Here is a 15312-nt window from a genome sequence, read left to right as displayed (position 1 = left end):
GGTGTGGAGTTTCGCGCGCGGGATGGAGGCTAGTGACTGTTTCCGTAGGCATCCTCGACTCGTCGGGGATCATGGGGCATTACTCAACCCCTAACCCCAACCCCCATCATCAACAATAACGACACCAACAACCCGCACCATGTCCACCGCCATGGCCCAACGCCTGCCAGGGCAAAACCATCCTTATCACGGGGGCCTCGTCCGGCATCGGGCGGAGCTGCGCGCTCGAGTTCGCACGCACCGCCCCGCGCGACCTGCGCCTGGTGCTGACGGCGCGCCGCACCGACCGTCTGCGCGAGGTCGCCGAGCAGATCCGTGCCGAGGTGGGCGACGGCGTCAAGGTGCTGCCCGTCGAGTTGGATGTGGCGGATCCGGTGGCTGTGAGGGGGTTCGTGGAGAAGTTGCCGGAGGAGTGGAGGGGGGTGGATGTGTTGGTTAATAACGCGTGAGTTTTTATTCTTTCTTTTCTTATTCTTTTCCTTTTCTTTTTTTTCTTCAGTGTTTTTTGTTTTGTTTGTGTGGGGAAAGGGGGAGTGCTGACATTGGTTATAGCGGGCTGGTGAAAGGAGGTATGAGACCCTGAAAAGACCGAGCATATACGGGTTTTGGTGTGTGAGTGAATACTAATAAACACCAACGCAGTCGCCCGCGCCCCTGAGATCGCCGAGAATGACATCAACGTCATGTTCCAGACCAACGTTACCGGCTTGATCAACATGACCCAGGCCATCCTGCCCATCTTCAAGGCCCGCCCCGAGGGCGGCGCCGGCGACATCATCAACATCGGTAGCATCGCTGGCCGGGAGCCTTACCCCGGTGGCAGCATCTACTGCGCCACAAAGGCTGCCGTGCGCGCTTTCTCCGACTCACTGCGAAAGGAGCTGATTGATACTCGGATCCGCGTCATGGAAGTCGACCCCGGGCAGGTCGAGACGGTGGGTTACCGAATCATACGCCACGCTGCCGGTTGGTGCTAACGGTACATGGTTAGGAGTTTTCGGTCGTCCGGTTTTACGGCGACAAGTCCAAGGCTGACGCTGTTTATGCGTATGTTTATTATCGTCTTATTTCTTATGCTACGAGAAACAGCGACTGACACCGCTGCAGTGGCTGCGACCCCCTGACGCCCGAAGACATTGCCGAGGTGGTGGTCTTTGTTGCTGGTAGGCGGCAGAACGTGGTCATTGCCGACACACTAATTTTCCCCAGCCACCAAGTAAGTTTTTTCAATGGCCACTTATCCAAGCCATGCTGACGGTTCTCAGGCTGGTGCTGGTACTCTGCACCGCAAGACATGATAAATGGTAAACGGGGTTGATAGCGGTGATATTCAATGGCTCTTGTAGTGAGAGATGTTACAGCAAACGTAAACTTTGTAGATGATAAGATGCTTTTACAACATCTTCCTTCCTTATTTTATTTTGTTCGGACGCCTGGTGGTGACGGTGGCGGTGATGAACAAGTGGAGCGGAAGGAGAGCTGGAGAGCTTGGTCCGGTAACCCTAACCCTATTTATTGTCTCATCTCACATAGGGCACAAATTTTGCAGCGTGTATTAGCCACATGACTAAGGTTGTGTAGTGTAGTGGTTATCACTCTGGATTTTGACTACGCGTCTCACCTTCCAGTAACCCCGGTTCGAACCGCGGGCACGACCTCAACTTTTGTTCACTCAATCAGCTCGCTTTCTTTTTTTGGTTTCAACACTTACTGAAGCTGTATTAGCCTATGTTTGTTTCCTTTTTTTTCTACGGAAACTTTACTCGCTGGTCTCCTTACAGAACAAGACAGTACATACCCCAAATCTTGCTCGACTCATCCTTGTTGTCCGCCTTTTACAATCTATGCACGTGGTTGATGTTAGTTCCGAGGCAGTGTATCTCAGCGTCTTTTTGTCTCCTTCTCTCTTTCCCTTCACGGTGCGTCTCGCTGGTCAAAGTAGGCCCTTTGAACTTCGCCCCCAGATCAGCGGGTAGATGCGGCTGTCCAGGGGCTATCCTTCGATCAAACAGAGTCAAGGGGGGTTATGTGATCGAGGCCTCCCACCCCCGCCATGTTTTAACTCGACGATTATTGACTCGAGTTAGTCAGGCCTGGAACCTTCTTGTTAGGAGCTAGCTCCGGACACCTTTGGGCATGACGTCAGCTATGTTTGATTTCGTTGCCCTCAAGGGACACTCCCATGATGCACGCCTGCACTGCCACCGCCGTTATACAGACAGTCCCTTTGCACAAGTCGACATTATGGGTCAAAGGTCAGCTGTTACAACACTGGTTGGGGTGTGAGAATATTTACCAAATATTAGGGTGAGGGCTGGACAGAATATCAGGTTAACATGGCAGCCGATATCATCGTGATAAATGTCTGTCATTCGGGGAAGCTTGCCATTCTGCAGTAGGCTAGAAAGAAAAGATAAAGTCGTCGTATCTGCTCAGTCGAGATGGACCCAAGACAACCAGCAACATGGGGCACCTGACAAAAGTTCAAACAAAGCAAACAGCAAGGGGGGCAACTCAGCCAAGCGCCTAGACCTTGAGTCTCCCACCTACCCCTCCCTTGCCTGATCTGGAAGGATATAGATGAGCTTTGCGTCCGTGTTGCGGTGGCCGCACTTAGATACATACCCTCCCTCCTCCTGACGTCTTCTGGGCTTGACCTTCTCCACCTCGTCTCTCCTTTCCTCTTCCCCTCTTCGTGTGTTGACGATTGCAGTAGCTGAAGCATCGCCATTTTACCAAATCAGTACTCCTTATACGACCGCTCATCAACGCCGAAGGTATCGATCATGTCAGGTATGGTTCTCCCCCTTCCCTCCCATCCTCTCCACGGCCCCGTCTCCCAGCTCAACCCCAATCCCTTTCCCAATACCGCCACCCTCAATTTACTGGCGACCCCTAACCCGACCTAGACGACAGGAAACAAAGTACTGCTAGCACCAACCCCGAAAGCCCAACGACTCAGCAGTTCCCAAAGTCGGGGACAGGAAAAGAGGTCGCTCCCTTGAGCCCAACCTCACGACTAGAGCCACCAGCAGACCCAGCGCGGCGAGGCAGCGACGAGTGGGGTGCGTTGTCCCCTTTATCGCCATCTTCCACCGTGCCATAGCCCTGTCCGCCGCCTCCTTGTAGTGCTCTACCTCTCCAACATCACGCCATCCCTCTTTTCCCTGATTTCTCTCCCCTTCCTCTCTCCCACATACCAATCTCCCTACTCTCCAATTACCACCCCACTTCCCTCACCTCCACACAAGCTCAACTAACAAAACACCCAAAAGACGCCTCCAAGGTCCCCCCCTCCCGCTTCCAGAAGCGCAAGGGCTCCATCTACGCCGTCCCTCACTCGCGCGACGGCAAGATCGACAGCAACTACCACGCCAAGTACTTTGAGAAGCTGGCTGAGATGGGGTATGACAAGAAGTAATGAGAGCTCAGGAGGGAAGGTTCCATTGCATCATATCTCATCCCGTGGGGGGGCTAGGCAGCCATCTTTCATTTTTGGAGGGGTGATTGGAAGGACGTGTCTGTGTATGCCGGCTGGGTATGGCATGGCATGGGTCGTTACTGTTTCTGTTTGGCCTTCGGGGATGGAAACTTGTTGACCTAACTGCAGGTATATACCTAGGTGCTGATGTTTGCTTCGTGGACTCACCCACTGTATCGAAATCCAAAAAAACAGGCACTTCACATCGACCGGGAGGACGGAGTTTATTCGTTCGTTCGGCCGTCCGATCCGCTTGCTTCAACCTAGAAACTGATGAGTTCTTGCGATAATCTTCCTGCAATAATCCACCTATCCTACCCGTGCCGTGCCCCCCTCCCCCCACCCCGGAATAGATCCCCTTCCGTGGCCCCCCTCCTGAGAGAAAAAAAAGAAAAGGCGTACACGACCCCTACCCGTCCAAGTAGAGAAATCATCATTCGTCCATATCGTCAAGATCGATGGCGTCAGGGTTCGACACCTCGACCGCTTGGCTGGTTACATTCCCCTTGAGCCCCTCGGACGCCGCCACAAACCCGGCCGGCGCGCGGGCCTGCCTCTCTAGCTGCTCCATCGCGTCCGCGACCTCCTCGTCGACCTCCCCCTCGCCGTCTTGCCTCTGCAGCTGGCTCTTAGCAAGCGCCTGCGACGCGATGAAGTTAACATCGGTGTTGTACTGCGCCTGGACGCTGCGCTTGATGCGCAGCATCTCCTTGAACGTGTCTTCGTTGCCGTGCTGCACCTCGAACTGCTCCCACTTGGTCCAGAAATCCGGATTCGTCCGCGGGTCGCAGAACTGTGACGCGTGTCCGTAGATGGCCCTGGCGCGGTCGATTTCGCCAAGCCTCTTCTCCATGTCGGCAAACTTCAAGCACATGTCGCGCGCCTCGTTATCCGGCAGCGTCGCGATGGCGCGCTCGTAGATGGGGCGGGTCGACGGTAGACCGAAGTTGGAGGCCGACTTGGTGATGTAGAAGTTGAACATGTCCGCCCGGTCCTCGTCCGATACCGCCCGCGTAGCGCGCTCGTAGATGCGCATGGCGTGCCGCGCCAGTCCGCGCTCCTCCTCAAGATTGCCGTACATGAGGTAGATGACTTTGGCGAATTTGGGCGGGCAGTCCAGGACGGCCTGCTCAAATAGATCTCGTAGCCGCTCAATGCCGATCTTGCGATCTACCGCTTTGGTGAGGTAGAGATTCCATAGCTCAAAAGCAACCGGGTAGCTGAAGAGATCGAGGCCGCGCTCGTAGATCTTGAACGATTCTTCAAAGTATTTGTGCTCTTCGAGGAGGTTGGCATAATTTACGACAGTTTGTGGTGTCGCAATCCGGAGCTCAAATATCCTCTCGTAGACCTTCTTGGTCTCGTCGAGGGAGCTTACGCTCTCCACAAGGTCAACGTAAAAGCTCCACAGCTTCCAGCTCTTGTGCACACGTTGTTGTGGCGATAGCGTCTCGTCGAAATAGTCTACCGTCGACCTCTTAGGCGCTTGAGTCGCCTTGGCCATGATCTTGACGGCCTCGTCGAAATTCTCATTTCGCAGCTCCATCTCGGCCCATTCGATCCACATGTCGGCGAGCTCCGCTACTGATTTGAACGGGACCTTAGTTGCCTTCTCCATAATGACCCGCGCATTCCGCAAATCTCCTCCCTTCTCGTAGAACTTGGCATAGTTGGCCCATAGCTGGTGGAATGCGCCGACCGCTTTCTTCGGCTGGATGGCGGCAATGGCGTCGGTGTACGTCTGTACCACCTCTTGCTTGTTCTCACCCCATAGCGCAACACGCTTCTCCCACTCGGTGACACTGTTGGGGTTCTGTCGGAGCAGCACGTCGTTCAGGAGGAAGGGCCGGCGGTCCATGAGGTGCTCGAAGCGCATCATGCGGATGTCGAGATCGAAGTCGGCCCCTTCGTCCACCACGCCCTTTTCGGCTCGTTTGGAAGCAACCTCCATTAATGCACCAATGATGGATTCTTCAAACTCGGTGTACGAGTCGAACACGAGCGTAAAATCTCGCACCGTCATGACCGTAGTGATACCCTCCTCAAACACATCTCTCGCTTGTTCGAAATCGCCTCGCCGGATCCAGTAGGTCGCCAGGCCACACCACAGCTTCCCTCTTTGGTCGCCAAATCGTTCGATTCCGCTCCGGATGATACCTTCCACGTCGATGTCTGCTTCATGACCCGTGTCTATGTCGACCGCATGCTCAACCAGCAGGTCGACCATCTCACTCCATATCTCGTAGTGTCCCTTTGCGTTTTTGCTTTGGAACCGCGGGTTGTTGAGGATGTCTGTGTACTTGTTGACGGCCTCGGTGTAAAGCCCGGTATGAACTAGCAGCTCGATAAAATCCTCGGCATCCTCGGGGTGGACCTGCATGTACCGCCGCCAGACCTTGACGGCCGTCATTCCCTCGGCCGAATTTGCGAATGGCCGGTACAGCGCCCATATTCTGTTGTGTTGGGTGATGGGGAGCGCCCGGAGTGCCCGGTCGAAGGCGTGTCGGGTGGAGGTCACGAGGGGTTGCTGCATCAGGAACTTGAGATACATCTCCCATATCCTAGGCATTTTGTTGAGGAGAATGAGCGCTCGTTCGAATAGGGCGTTGACTTTTTGGTATTCGGCAGCGAAGATGGCGGCATTTAGCTTGGCGATATGCTTCATCCTGAACCTGAGATACTACCGGGTTGGGTTAGCAAGGACCGATGCGGCTGGCGGAATTGGAGCCTACCATCTTCCACAACTTGTACGACCGCGGCAGCTGGACGCATGCCCGCTCCATGACAAAAGCCTGCTCTCGTATTGTTCCATGTTGGAGCTTGTATTCGATGTAGGCGAGCCACGGTTTGGTGCTTCCTGGGTTACGTTGGATGTCTTGCTCGTAAGGGAAATCGTCCTCCGACTAGAACCCGCGTTAGCAATGCCGGGATCAGCTGAACGGGAGGCCGACAGCGTACCACTAGGACCAAGTCTGGCTGGCGGTCGGAAGGGGCGTTCAAAGCCATTTTCTCGGCGTGAAAGTGTATCCTCGTTGCGAGAAACCGATTGGCGCTTCCGGCGCTGGGGGATGGGGAAAGGGGGAGGTGGTTAGAAAGCGCGTTGCCGTGACATCACTGCCAGGTCGTCGAAATGATTGTACGCGTGACGGCGGGACAGCAGCGGCGAGGTTGCTCGGTTTCCGTGCTGCGTTTTTCGAAATCTCGCGATTGGGCGCGCTGGTTGGAGATAGATGTAACCTCCGGTGGGACCCAACGTCCATTAACGGCGGGTGCTCGGGCCATCTCACGCTGCAGCGCCGCAGGGATCGAAGTTGGTGGGGCTAGGTAAGTGCCAAGTTAAAACGACCGTTCAGTGGCTCGTTGCACTGTCCGTCAGTTGGTTGGGTGCTGCAACCTTCCGTCACTGTCGCGAGCTTCAAGCTCCACAACTCCAACCGGTCCTCCTTCAACAACCGACATCTTACGCTTCCGCCCGTCACTCACCGAGAGGACTACCCGAATCTTTGTTTCCAAGTTTCGACAGTTACTTCCTTAGAATTACCTTACCCCCTACCCTCGAAACTTCGCGACAATGTCCGGCGCAGGAGTGCGTTGCCCCAGCTCATGCGCCCCCACCACGAGACGGGCCGGTAGCTGACCCAAGACAGGACCGGGAAGCCGTCTTCCCAACGCGGCAGTCCCTAGGCATAATGAAAGCCAAGCTCAAGGGCGCTGAGACAGGCCACAGCTTGCTCAAGCGGAAAAGTGAGGCTTTAACCAAGTATGTCCCCCCTCCCCCCCAACTACAACACCAAGTAACTAACACCATACCCCCCCTCTCCCTAGGCGCTTCCGAGGTAACCCATAACCTACCACCCACCCTCCCCACGAACCCTTCCATCTGTCTCAACCATTAACACCCCGGCCCCCTCGCAGACATCACCCGGCGGATCGACGAGGCGAAGCGCAAGATGGGCCGCGTGATGCAGATCGCGTCGCTGTCGCTGGCGGAGGTGACGTACGCGGTGGGCGGCAACATCGGGTACCAGATCCAGGAGTCGGCCAAGTCGGCCCGGTTCCGCATCCGCGCCAAGCAGGAGAACGTGTCGGGCGTGCTGCTGCCCGCCTTCGAGAGCTACCTGACCGAGGGCAACAACGATTTCGCCATGACGGGGTTGGGCAAGGGCGGCCAGCAGGTCCAGCGCTGCCGCGAGACTTACGCCCGCGCCGTCGAGGCGCTTGTGGAGCTGGCGAGTCTGCAGACGGCGTTTGTCATCTTGGACGAGGTCATCAAGGTTGTTAATCGGAGAGGTGAGTGCCCCGATTTCTGGGGTTCATTCTTTGGTTGTAACTTGGTGCTAACTTGGGACTAGTTAATGCCATGTAAGCTGTGCAATTGTTGTGAGCATGGTGCATTTCTAACGGCAGGTAGCGAACACGTCATTATTCCGAGGACGGAGAACACCATCAAGTGTAAGGACCATGGAACCCACGTTCCTATCTCTCCGCAGCCACTAATAGTTAGTAGATATCAACTCGGAACTCGACGAGCTCGACAGAGAAGAATTTTACAGACTCAAGAAGGTGCGTGTTGCAGTCCCTCTTCGGGATTCATTTGCTAACTCCGAATAGGTCGCAAACAAGAAGCAGCGGGACACTGCCGCCGCAGACGCCGAGATGAAAAAGCGAAAAGAGGAGAGTGAGGAAAAGGGAGAGGAGAATGTAGCGCCGGGGGCTGAGGATTCTGCCGGGCCGACGGATCTTTTAGTAGCTGCTGAGGATGAGGATGTGATCTTTTGAATGGGTTGGCGAGGCCAGCCTTTGTCGCGTCATGATGTTGGTAGATTTATTGGTCGATACCGTCGTTTGTCAGGCATTGGCGCAATTGGGAGTTGCTTGCTTTTATTGCATTGGGTATCTACGGTAGCAGCAATCTGTATTATCGTAACCAACGTCTTATCTAAAGCATGTCCCTTCCCAGACCAAGATCCGTTTTTAAAACCCGAGGGCTCTACTGCCGCTGGTAGGTCACCTTCATCATCTTTTCGCCGTTCTTCAGTGGCATGCCAGCCGTGTTCTCCTTGGCGGTAATAGCACCCGCCTCGGCTTCGTATTCGACGAAAGCGATTCCGCTGCGGCCAGGCACCGTCCGGACCTCGCGGAAACCTTCGAAGCGGCCGAAAATGGCGTTGAGCGCGTCCTTGTCGAAATCGTCTGGTAGGTTCTGGACGAACAGAATGCGGTTGGGTGGCAGGTACTCGTCGGGCACAACGGCGGTAGCGCCGGCTCCGGTAGACTTGAGACCCGCGCCGCGGGCGTTCTTGGCTGGGCGGGCGCCCACTTCGGCAGCCGCACCTGGCATGGGGCGTTTGAGACGCTTCTGCTCTTCGGCGGTCTCGAGGGCCTTCTTTTTGTCTGCCGTCGGAGATTAGCGGGCTTGGGCGGATGATAGGCGTGGGCAGAACCAGGAAACGCATACCCTTCTCGGCCATGCGCCGGCGCTTGTGTGCGTCAAATTCTTCCTCGTTGCCCGTTTGCATTACCGTCGCATCACTCCGGGTGCGCGCTAGGGCGAGTTGCATCGGCTTGTCGAAGAGCTCGAAGCCATGGATGTCCTCAATGGCAGCCTGCGCAGACTCGGGCTTGTCAAAGACCACGAAAGCTTGACCCTTCGCCTTGAGGTTTGTCTTGGCCACGATATCAATCACGTTGCCATACTCGGAAAAGAGGGCACGCAGGGCCTCCTTGAGCGGCTCGGGCTTGACGCGCTCCTCCAGATTACGGACATAAACCCTGCGAAGCTTGCAGTTAGTTTCTCCTTACCAGTTTGCAAACGGAGTGATGCTTTGTATGTGTCGGAGTGCAATGACACATACGTAGCGATGGGCTGTTGTGCAGCCATGTTTTCTCTTTGCAGCGGTGCGGTTGTGGTTTCGCAGACCAAGTTTCTGGTGTTGTCGAAAGTTTGATGGTTCGAGGCTCAGGTGCTCTAGCGAAGTCGACTGTGTGTTTCCAGTGATCGGGGCCAAAACTGCCGATGCCCGGTACTGTTGGCTTGGCAGTTGGCGTGGGAGCTGCATGCTGTGTCGAAGCGGCCCGCGAGAACGCCAAGAGGCCCCACCATCAGAAGACCAAGGGGAAATGATTGCCAGGATAAGGCGCCACAGCGGCATCTCGCAAGCGGCGCGATGACATTTGCCCACCATCCACTGCCCAAGTGTTGTTGACAACCTTCAACTTTCAACTCCTGTCTGCTTCCTGCAGGCCCCCTTACAATGTACGATTAAGGCAGTGTCCCACACAGATGCAAGACACGGTGTTTCTGCGTAGTGCGTGAATACGCGCTCCTTTCTTTTGTCGCGACCTGCTTGCCCCGGCACGGTTTCGGGTTTCTAGGATTGCCCGTCCTGGGATTCTCTGGGTTCCCGAGGTTCCCGCTCGCCACATCCAGGTACCTCGCCTAGTCGCTCGACCACTCCACGATCGGTTCACACTCGGTCCCGGGTCTGTATCTGAACCTGCCGTCATGGACCATACCATTATTCCAGAGGCTGTGGCGGCAGCGATGCCCGGGGCGCTCGACAATGCAAGTGCTTGGCACAACTTCACGATATGGACGGCCCAACATTTCGGCTTGGCAGTAAACATGACAAAGTTGACGCCATCGTTGGAGGATCTCGTTTGGGCAGGCCCTCGCATGGTTATGAGATTGGGCCGGCTGGGCTCTTTCATCTCCTTTCCAGATGCCATTGACGCCTTTGGTCAGCGAATCGTGCCCGATGCAACGAACAGCGACCTATTTTCCACCTCGACAATAATGGCGGCTGACCTTGTCGAAACCCTTACCGAAACTACATTGACCGCTGCGTCTTCTGCGCCCAGCTTGGCTGCTGCCGCCGTCGCCGATGCGGTGGCCCAGAATCCGAACGCTTTCATCTCGCGGTTCTCGATGGAAGGCGCAAAAGGCTTGGGGGGTGTATTCAGCTACGCCACCAGCAAGTGGGCGCTCTGCTGCATTGCCATGGCCGTTATTTTCAACCGCACCCACATATTCGCTGCTACTCGCCGTAGGCTTCGGCTTCGATGGCACGTCCGCCTATTCATGCGCATCGCCCCTGTGATACTTCTTCTCCTCCAGGCCCGGTGGCTTCTACAGTCAATACAATGCCAGACCTCGCCCGACTTCTCCGAGCTGCGCTGGGGAAATGCGACCAAGAGTTCTGACCTGATGTTCGCACAACCGAACCACTTTCTCAACCGGCTCGGGTCGACTTTACTGTTCGGGGCCTCCGACGAGGAATCATGCCGCTCGGTGAAGATGATCCCCTGGGATGATCGAGAGCAGCCCGAGCTAGTGGGCTCTCTCTCCCGGCTTTGGCCGCTATTTGGGACATATTGTTTGAGCCAGTTTATGGAAGTACTCTCTTGTGCAGTGCAAGGCCGCCCGGTAGCTGCTGAAACGGGCATGACGTTGTTCGAGCACTCCCTAGCGTTTGCCGAGGCTGATGCTGCTATTGGCAACCAGCTAGGGTGGAGTCTCTTTACCAACGGCACCGCCACCTCGCAAGCAGCACTCGGAACCAAGATCGCGCTCACGAGGTCCATGATTTTGAAGCGAGTCAACACGCCTGCCGAGGTACTTCTGGTGGCCTTCTTCTCCGCCATGAGCCATGCCACGAGCCACATTCTCGGCATATTTAACCTACAGGCCAAGGTCCGCCTCGTCAGCACGGGGTTCTGGGGTTTTTGCTTCATGTCGAGTCTCCTCTGGAGCGCTTTCAACTTCTCGGTCGACGATCCTTCGGCCCAAGGGTTACTGAGGTTTCCGACCGTGTGCATCATTGGCTTCATCCCCCATATCCTCATCCTGTTCGGGATCTACGCCTGCGGAGTCGTCTACGTCTCAGCCCTGGCGCTCTCAGCCGTTGCTACACCCGAGGGCGACCATAATGGAGAACGGCTCTCCCTCCGGCAACGCCTTCAGCGTGCCCATGCCAACATGCAAGCGAATGTATCTCTTTCCGACATTCGTATCCGGACGGATATGGATTTCTACACTGCCCTTTTGCGAGCAGGCTTCGGTGCCATCACCATGGCGAGCGAGGCCGTCTACCTCAACGAAGACCATCAAGTGAATTTGAAGAGATACACCTGGCTAGAAGACGACAGGTTCCGCGAGCTGGAAGAGCTTAGGATGCAGTGGATCGGTGGTGGCATTCCCGGATCACGATTCGATTCGGTCGGCACCATTGGCCTTGTGCCGGTCAAGGACGGACAGACGCATGCCATGAGCGGCTACGCGAGGGAGAAGGCAGCGCAGCAAATCCCGAAAAATAACACAGCCGCCGGCAGGAGGGTCCGGGACGGCGTGGGCGCCACGGAACGCAGTTCGAGGTGGCTTATTGCGTTTGAGTACATGATACATATCGGCAAACTAGTGTTTGTCATGTGGGCGTTGGTCACGGTCAAAACCATGGCAGTGTTCGGTTTACGAACGCCTCCACGGTGGCTCCAGGGTCTATCACAACGATCCAAACCCGAGTCGTCATCCAAAAAGTCCGGCCGACGTGGTCGCGGGCTGAACGTCGACGTCTTATCCCCCGGTGAAGGGAGGGTCTTCTTTGTGGTTCCGCGGGCCGATTGGGTGGACGTGGAGGCGGAACTACGCCGCCAAATGGACAACACTGATGGAGAAGTTGAAGCCAGCCATGGCAACCCTCCTGCCAACGAAACAGAAGTCGACTCCAAACTTTACAGCTATTTCCTCCGGGGGGGTTGGTGGGGAAACAACGACTCAAGCGGTGACTACGCCCCTCCCACCCCTCAAACTCCAGACGCCACCAACCTTGACGAACAGGATTTCGATGACACCACTAGTGTCATCTCGACAACCGAAACCGCGAGTGAACTCGACTGGGAGTCTGACAATGAGCCCCTCGACGACGGGCAGCGAACCCCAACCCAACAAAACCCCGCCCCCTTTTCTTTTGCTTCAGCAGTGGCATCTGCCCGCGCTTCGCGCGAATCCACCCCACTCCTTGATACCCCCATCGCAACCACCGACCTTGCCCGGCTACTGAACCCGCAAAGCCCCGAAGACCGCGACGAAGCTGTTGCGCTCGCCGCGCACTTGACCAGCGACGGCATCATGACGCGCTCGCGGTTCAAGCAGCAGCTGCAGCGCCAGCGCGCCCAGGTGCTCCTCACCAACAACCAAGCCGCCATCCACACCCGCCGGCAATTCGCCGCCCCGACCCAAGAGAAGATGACGCCCGAAGAAGAAGCCCGCGTGCTCGAGCAGCTCCTCCTCTCCCGGCGCGCCGCCGCCAAACAACACAGCTCCGTTGCTTCGCCACCACCACCGCCCGGCACAACAACCGCAGGCGGCGACGCCAACTCGTCCTGGGCGACGGGCGCCGCCGGGCTGGGCCCTGACGGGCCGCAGTGCGTGGTGTGCCAGAGCGCGCCGCGCACCATCATCGTGTGGCCGTGTCGGTGCCTGAGCCTGTGCGACGACTGCCGCGTGTCGCTGGCTATGAACAACTTCGACAAGTGCGTCTGTTGCCGGCGTGAGGTTATTAGTTTTAGTCGCATCTATGTACCTTAGGTTGGCGAGTGTGGAGAAGGGAGGGGGTAGCGTGTTTTTTTTTTTTTTCTTCGGGTTTGTTCGTGCAAATTTAATAATTGAGCAGTAGTTGTATTTCCTGTCCTGTGTTGTCATGGTCTCGGCGTGTTTAATCTCGAGCTTGGGCGTTGGGGTTCGCATTGCGTGGTCATTGTTGGGGGTTGGGGGGTTGTACATATTCTTGTCCGGGGAGCAACATAGAACAACAAGCATGCCAAGGCAATCATCGCTATTCTATGTCACCGGTCCTCAGCGTCAGAGACAGACAAATCGTAGTGTATATCAATACAACCGATCACCATTCAACAGAATCATAGAGCCATCGTAGCAAATCTCAAAGTAGAACGGGGTATCATATTAATCTTGCCAAATCCAACTGCCAGTTGACTACATACCAGCCCACTCAATACAAAACACCCGCACCTCCCCTTCCCCTCCCTTATCACCACCGTCACTAGCACCTCCCTCGGCAGGCTTCTCCGCGCCAAACAAAAAGCTCTTCTTGACCGCCGTGCCCAGCCGCCCACTCGCCACTAAGTCGAGCATCGCCACCTCCTCATCCCAACCGTAGCTGTTGGCCAGGTAGTGCGCGTGGTAGCGGAAGGGATCGCCCGGGTACACGCTGTAGTCGCCGCCGAAGCGGAGGCCAGGCGTCGTGTAGTACCCGCGGGCGTTGAGGTACTGGTAGAGAGGGTAGTTGGCCGGGCGGGAGATGCTGACGGGAGATGGTGGGGTGGGGGCTGGGAGGAGGGGCCTGCTCGTTGTGGGGGTTACGCCCGGGAGGGAGGGTTCTTTGGGTGGTGCGGAGAGGGGAGGTGCGGCGGGTTTGGGGGTGTCAAAGAGAGAGGTGTCTTCTTCGGTTTCTGTTACTGCGGCGGGGGGCTCGGCTACGGCAGCGGGTTTGGCCTTGCACTTGCCCTGGTGTTTCGCCTGTACCTTGGCCTTTTCCTCGTCGAAGACCTGCTGTGCGTTCCGGCGCTGCTGCTTGAGGTGCTGCAGGTAGGCCTTGCGGGTCGACGGGTTCATGGAGGAAAGCTGCGACAGGTGGTCGGTCAGCTCATCGGCGATGTAGCCAGCGCCCTTGTCGACGAGCAACCTAGCCTCCTCAGCGTGTAGCTCAACGGGCAAGCCGAGGAAAAGATTCTGCGTCGGATTCTGCGGCATGGTGCCCGTCAGGACAGCACAAATGCCGTAGTGACGGCGGATATGGACGACATCGTCAATGTCAAAGACGAGATACCGGCCCGCCACGCGCGAGACCCGGACCTGTCTTTCCGTCGATGCAGCCATTGCTCGAGGTATTCTGAAGTCCTGTGTCCGGTTAGAGACGATTCGAAAGCGCAGATTTGATGGTGCTTCAGAAGAGATGGAAATGGGAATCATAAAGTTTTTGATGATGTATGTTGTCGTCACAGAAAATCGGTGGATTGACAGATTATTATACAATGGATATAATCATTTTGTTTTCCAAGATATTTTTGAAAGGGGAATGTGACTGACCTTGCTTGTGGATGCTGCTGTGTTGAGCAGCGTCAATGAGGGAAAGGAAAGGATGGGGGATTTTTGAAGTTCGAAAATTTATGCGGGAAGCTCGTCGTCCATGGAGCCCCACATTGGCGGAAATGAGGAATTGGATTACGATCAAATACCGTATTTTGTAAAGTGATGGTGAAATAAACCCAAAACAACCACATCCGTAAAAACAGCCCCTATGCATAACTAAGAGTTTAAAACTCTCAAAAATACTATGTATATCGAACCGAATCCGCCACGGATCGACAGGGCCAGAGACTCACCCACCACCACCGGCAGAGCTTCTTAATCCCCAATCTTGTTTAACTTAGCAAAAATAGCAAGCATTGATATTGGTATCACTTTAGATCGAGGTGTGCTCATCTTAACATTGTCACTCTACATCATGTTTCCAGACAGGGCATAACTCCAAGATCTACCACCGTGGCGTTTCTCCTCAAAACTCAATGCCCTCCTTCCCCTTGCTTCCCGAAGACTTCTCCGCCCCTTCTTCGCCTTCCATTGGCGGCAGACTATAAGGCTTAATCACCAAACCCTTCGATGCACTGAGACTAAACGATAACGTCTCGCGAAACGAACTCGCCCCAGCCCCACCGCCCCCCTTTTCATGATACACCGGCAGGGTATGAACATATAGAAGGCCTTGAGCCTGGTCGCTTTTGTCTGCTCTCCCGGATTTAGATCCCGAGGAAGG

The 15312-nt window shown here is 55.8% G+C and overlaps 7 protein-coding genes and 1 non-coding gene across 8 annotated transcripts; 5 read left to right on the top strand and 3 right to left on the bottom strand.

The window, feature by feature from the left end:
* Window positions 1–151: 151 nt before the first annotated feature.
* CHGG_04591 (uncharacterized protein) lies at window positions 152–1298 on the top strand (the record flags this gene model as incomplete). Its single annotated transcript, XM_001223804.1, has 5 exons — window positions 152–323; window positions 643–935; window positions 992–1047; window positions 1108–1216; window positions 1266–1298. 5 exons carry the CDS (start codon window positions 152–154, stop codon window positions 1296–1298), a joined length of 663 nt encoding a protein of 220 aa, XP_001223805.1.
* Window positions 1299–1571: 273 nt separating this feature from the next.
* Window positions 1572–1658, top strand: CHGG_11320. Its single transcript has one exon. It is a non-coding gene; the product is annotated as a tRNA-Gln (tRNA).
* A 1128-nt stretch (window positions 1659–2786) lies between these two features.
* On the top strand, window positions 2787–3421 carry CHGG_04590 (uncharacterized protein; the record flags this gene model as incomplete). The annotated part of the gene is made up of 3 exons (XM_001223803.1): window positions 2787–2793; window positions 2910–3065; window positions 3276–3421. 3 exons carry the CDS (start codon window positions 2787–2789, stop codon window positions 3419–3421), a joined length of 309 nt encoding a protein of 102 aa, XP_001223804.1.
* A 493-nt stretch (window positions 3422–3914) lies between these two features.
* CHGG_04589 (uncharacterized protein) lies at window positions 3915–6050 on the bottom strand (the record flags this gene model as incomplete). The annotated part of the gene is made up of 1 exon (XM_001223802.1): window positions 3915–6050. The coding sequence occupies one exon, from the start codon at window positions 6048–6050 to the stop codon at window positions 3915–3917; it is 2136 nt and encodes a 711-aa protein (XP_001223803.1).
* A 561-nt stretch (window positions 6051–6611) lies between these two features.
* On the top strand, window positions 6612–8260 carry CHGG_04588 (vacuolar ATP synthase subunit D; the record flags this gene model as incomplete). Its single annotated transcript, XM_001223801.1, has 6 exons — window positions 6612–6617; window positions 7129–7225; window positions 7397–7771; window positions 7889–7933; window positions 7989–8044; window positions 8105–8260. The coding sequence occupies 6 exons, from the start codon at window positions 6612–6614 to the stop codon at window positions 8258–8260; spliced, it is 735 nt and encodes a 244-aa protein (XP_001223802.1).
* A 211-nt stretch (window positions 8261–8471) lies between these two features.
* Window positions 8472–9362, bottom strand: CHGG_04587 (uncharacterized protein; the record flags this gene model as incomplete). The annotated part of the gene is made up of 3 exons (XM_001223800.1): window positions 8472–8875; window positions 8940–9253; window positions 9337–9362. The coding sequence occupies 3 exons, from the start codon at window positions 9360–9362 to the stop codon at window positions 8472–8474; spliced, it is 744 nt and encodes a 247-aa protein (XP_001223801.1).
* A 744-nt stretch (window positions 9363–10106) lies between these two features.
* On the top strand, window positions 10107–13067 carry CHGG_04586 (uncharacterized protein; the record flags this gene model as incomplete). The annotated part of the gene is made up of 1 exon (XM_001223799.1): window positions 10107–13067. One exon carries the CDS (start codon window positions 10107–10109, stop codon window positions 13065–13067), a length of 2961 nt encoding a protein of 986 aa, XP_001223800.1.
* Window positions 13068–13472: 405 nt separating this feature from the next.
* On the bottom strand, window positions 13473–14375 carry CHGG_04585 (uncharacterized protein; the record flags this gene model as incomplete). The annotated part of the gene is made up of 1 exon (XM_001223798.1): window positions 13473–14375. One exon carries the CDS (start codon window positions 14373–14375, stop codon window positions 13473–13475), a length of 903 nt encoding a protein of 300 aa, XP_001223799.1.
* Window positions 14376–15312: the final 937 nt, after the last annotated feature.

This window comes from Chaetomium globosum, genomic scaffold (genome assembly GCF_000143365.1).
Source record: "Chaetomium globosum CBS 148.51 scaffold_4 genomic scaffold, whole genome shotgun sequence".
NCBI lineage: Eukaryota > Fungi > Ascomycota > Sordariomycetes > Sordariales > Chaetomiaceae > Chaetomium > Chaetomium globosum.
This window is presented reverse-complemented; position numbering and strand designations above follow the sequence as displayed.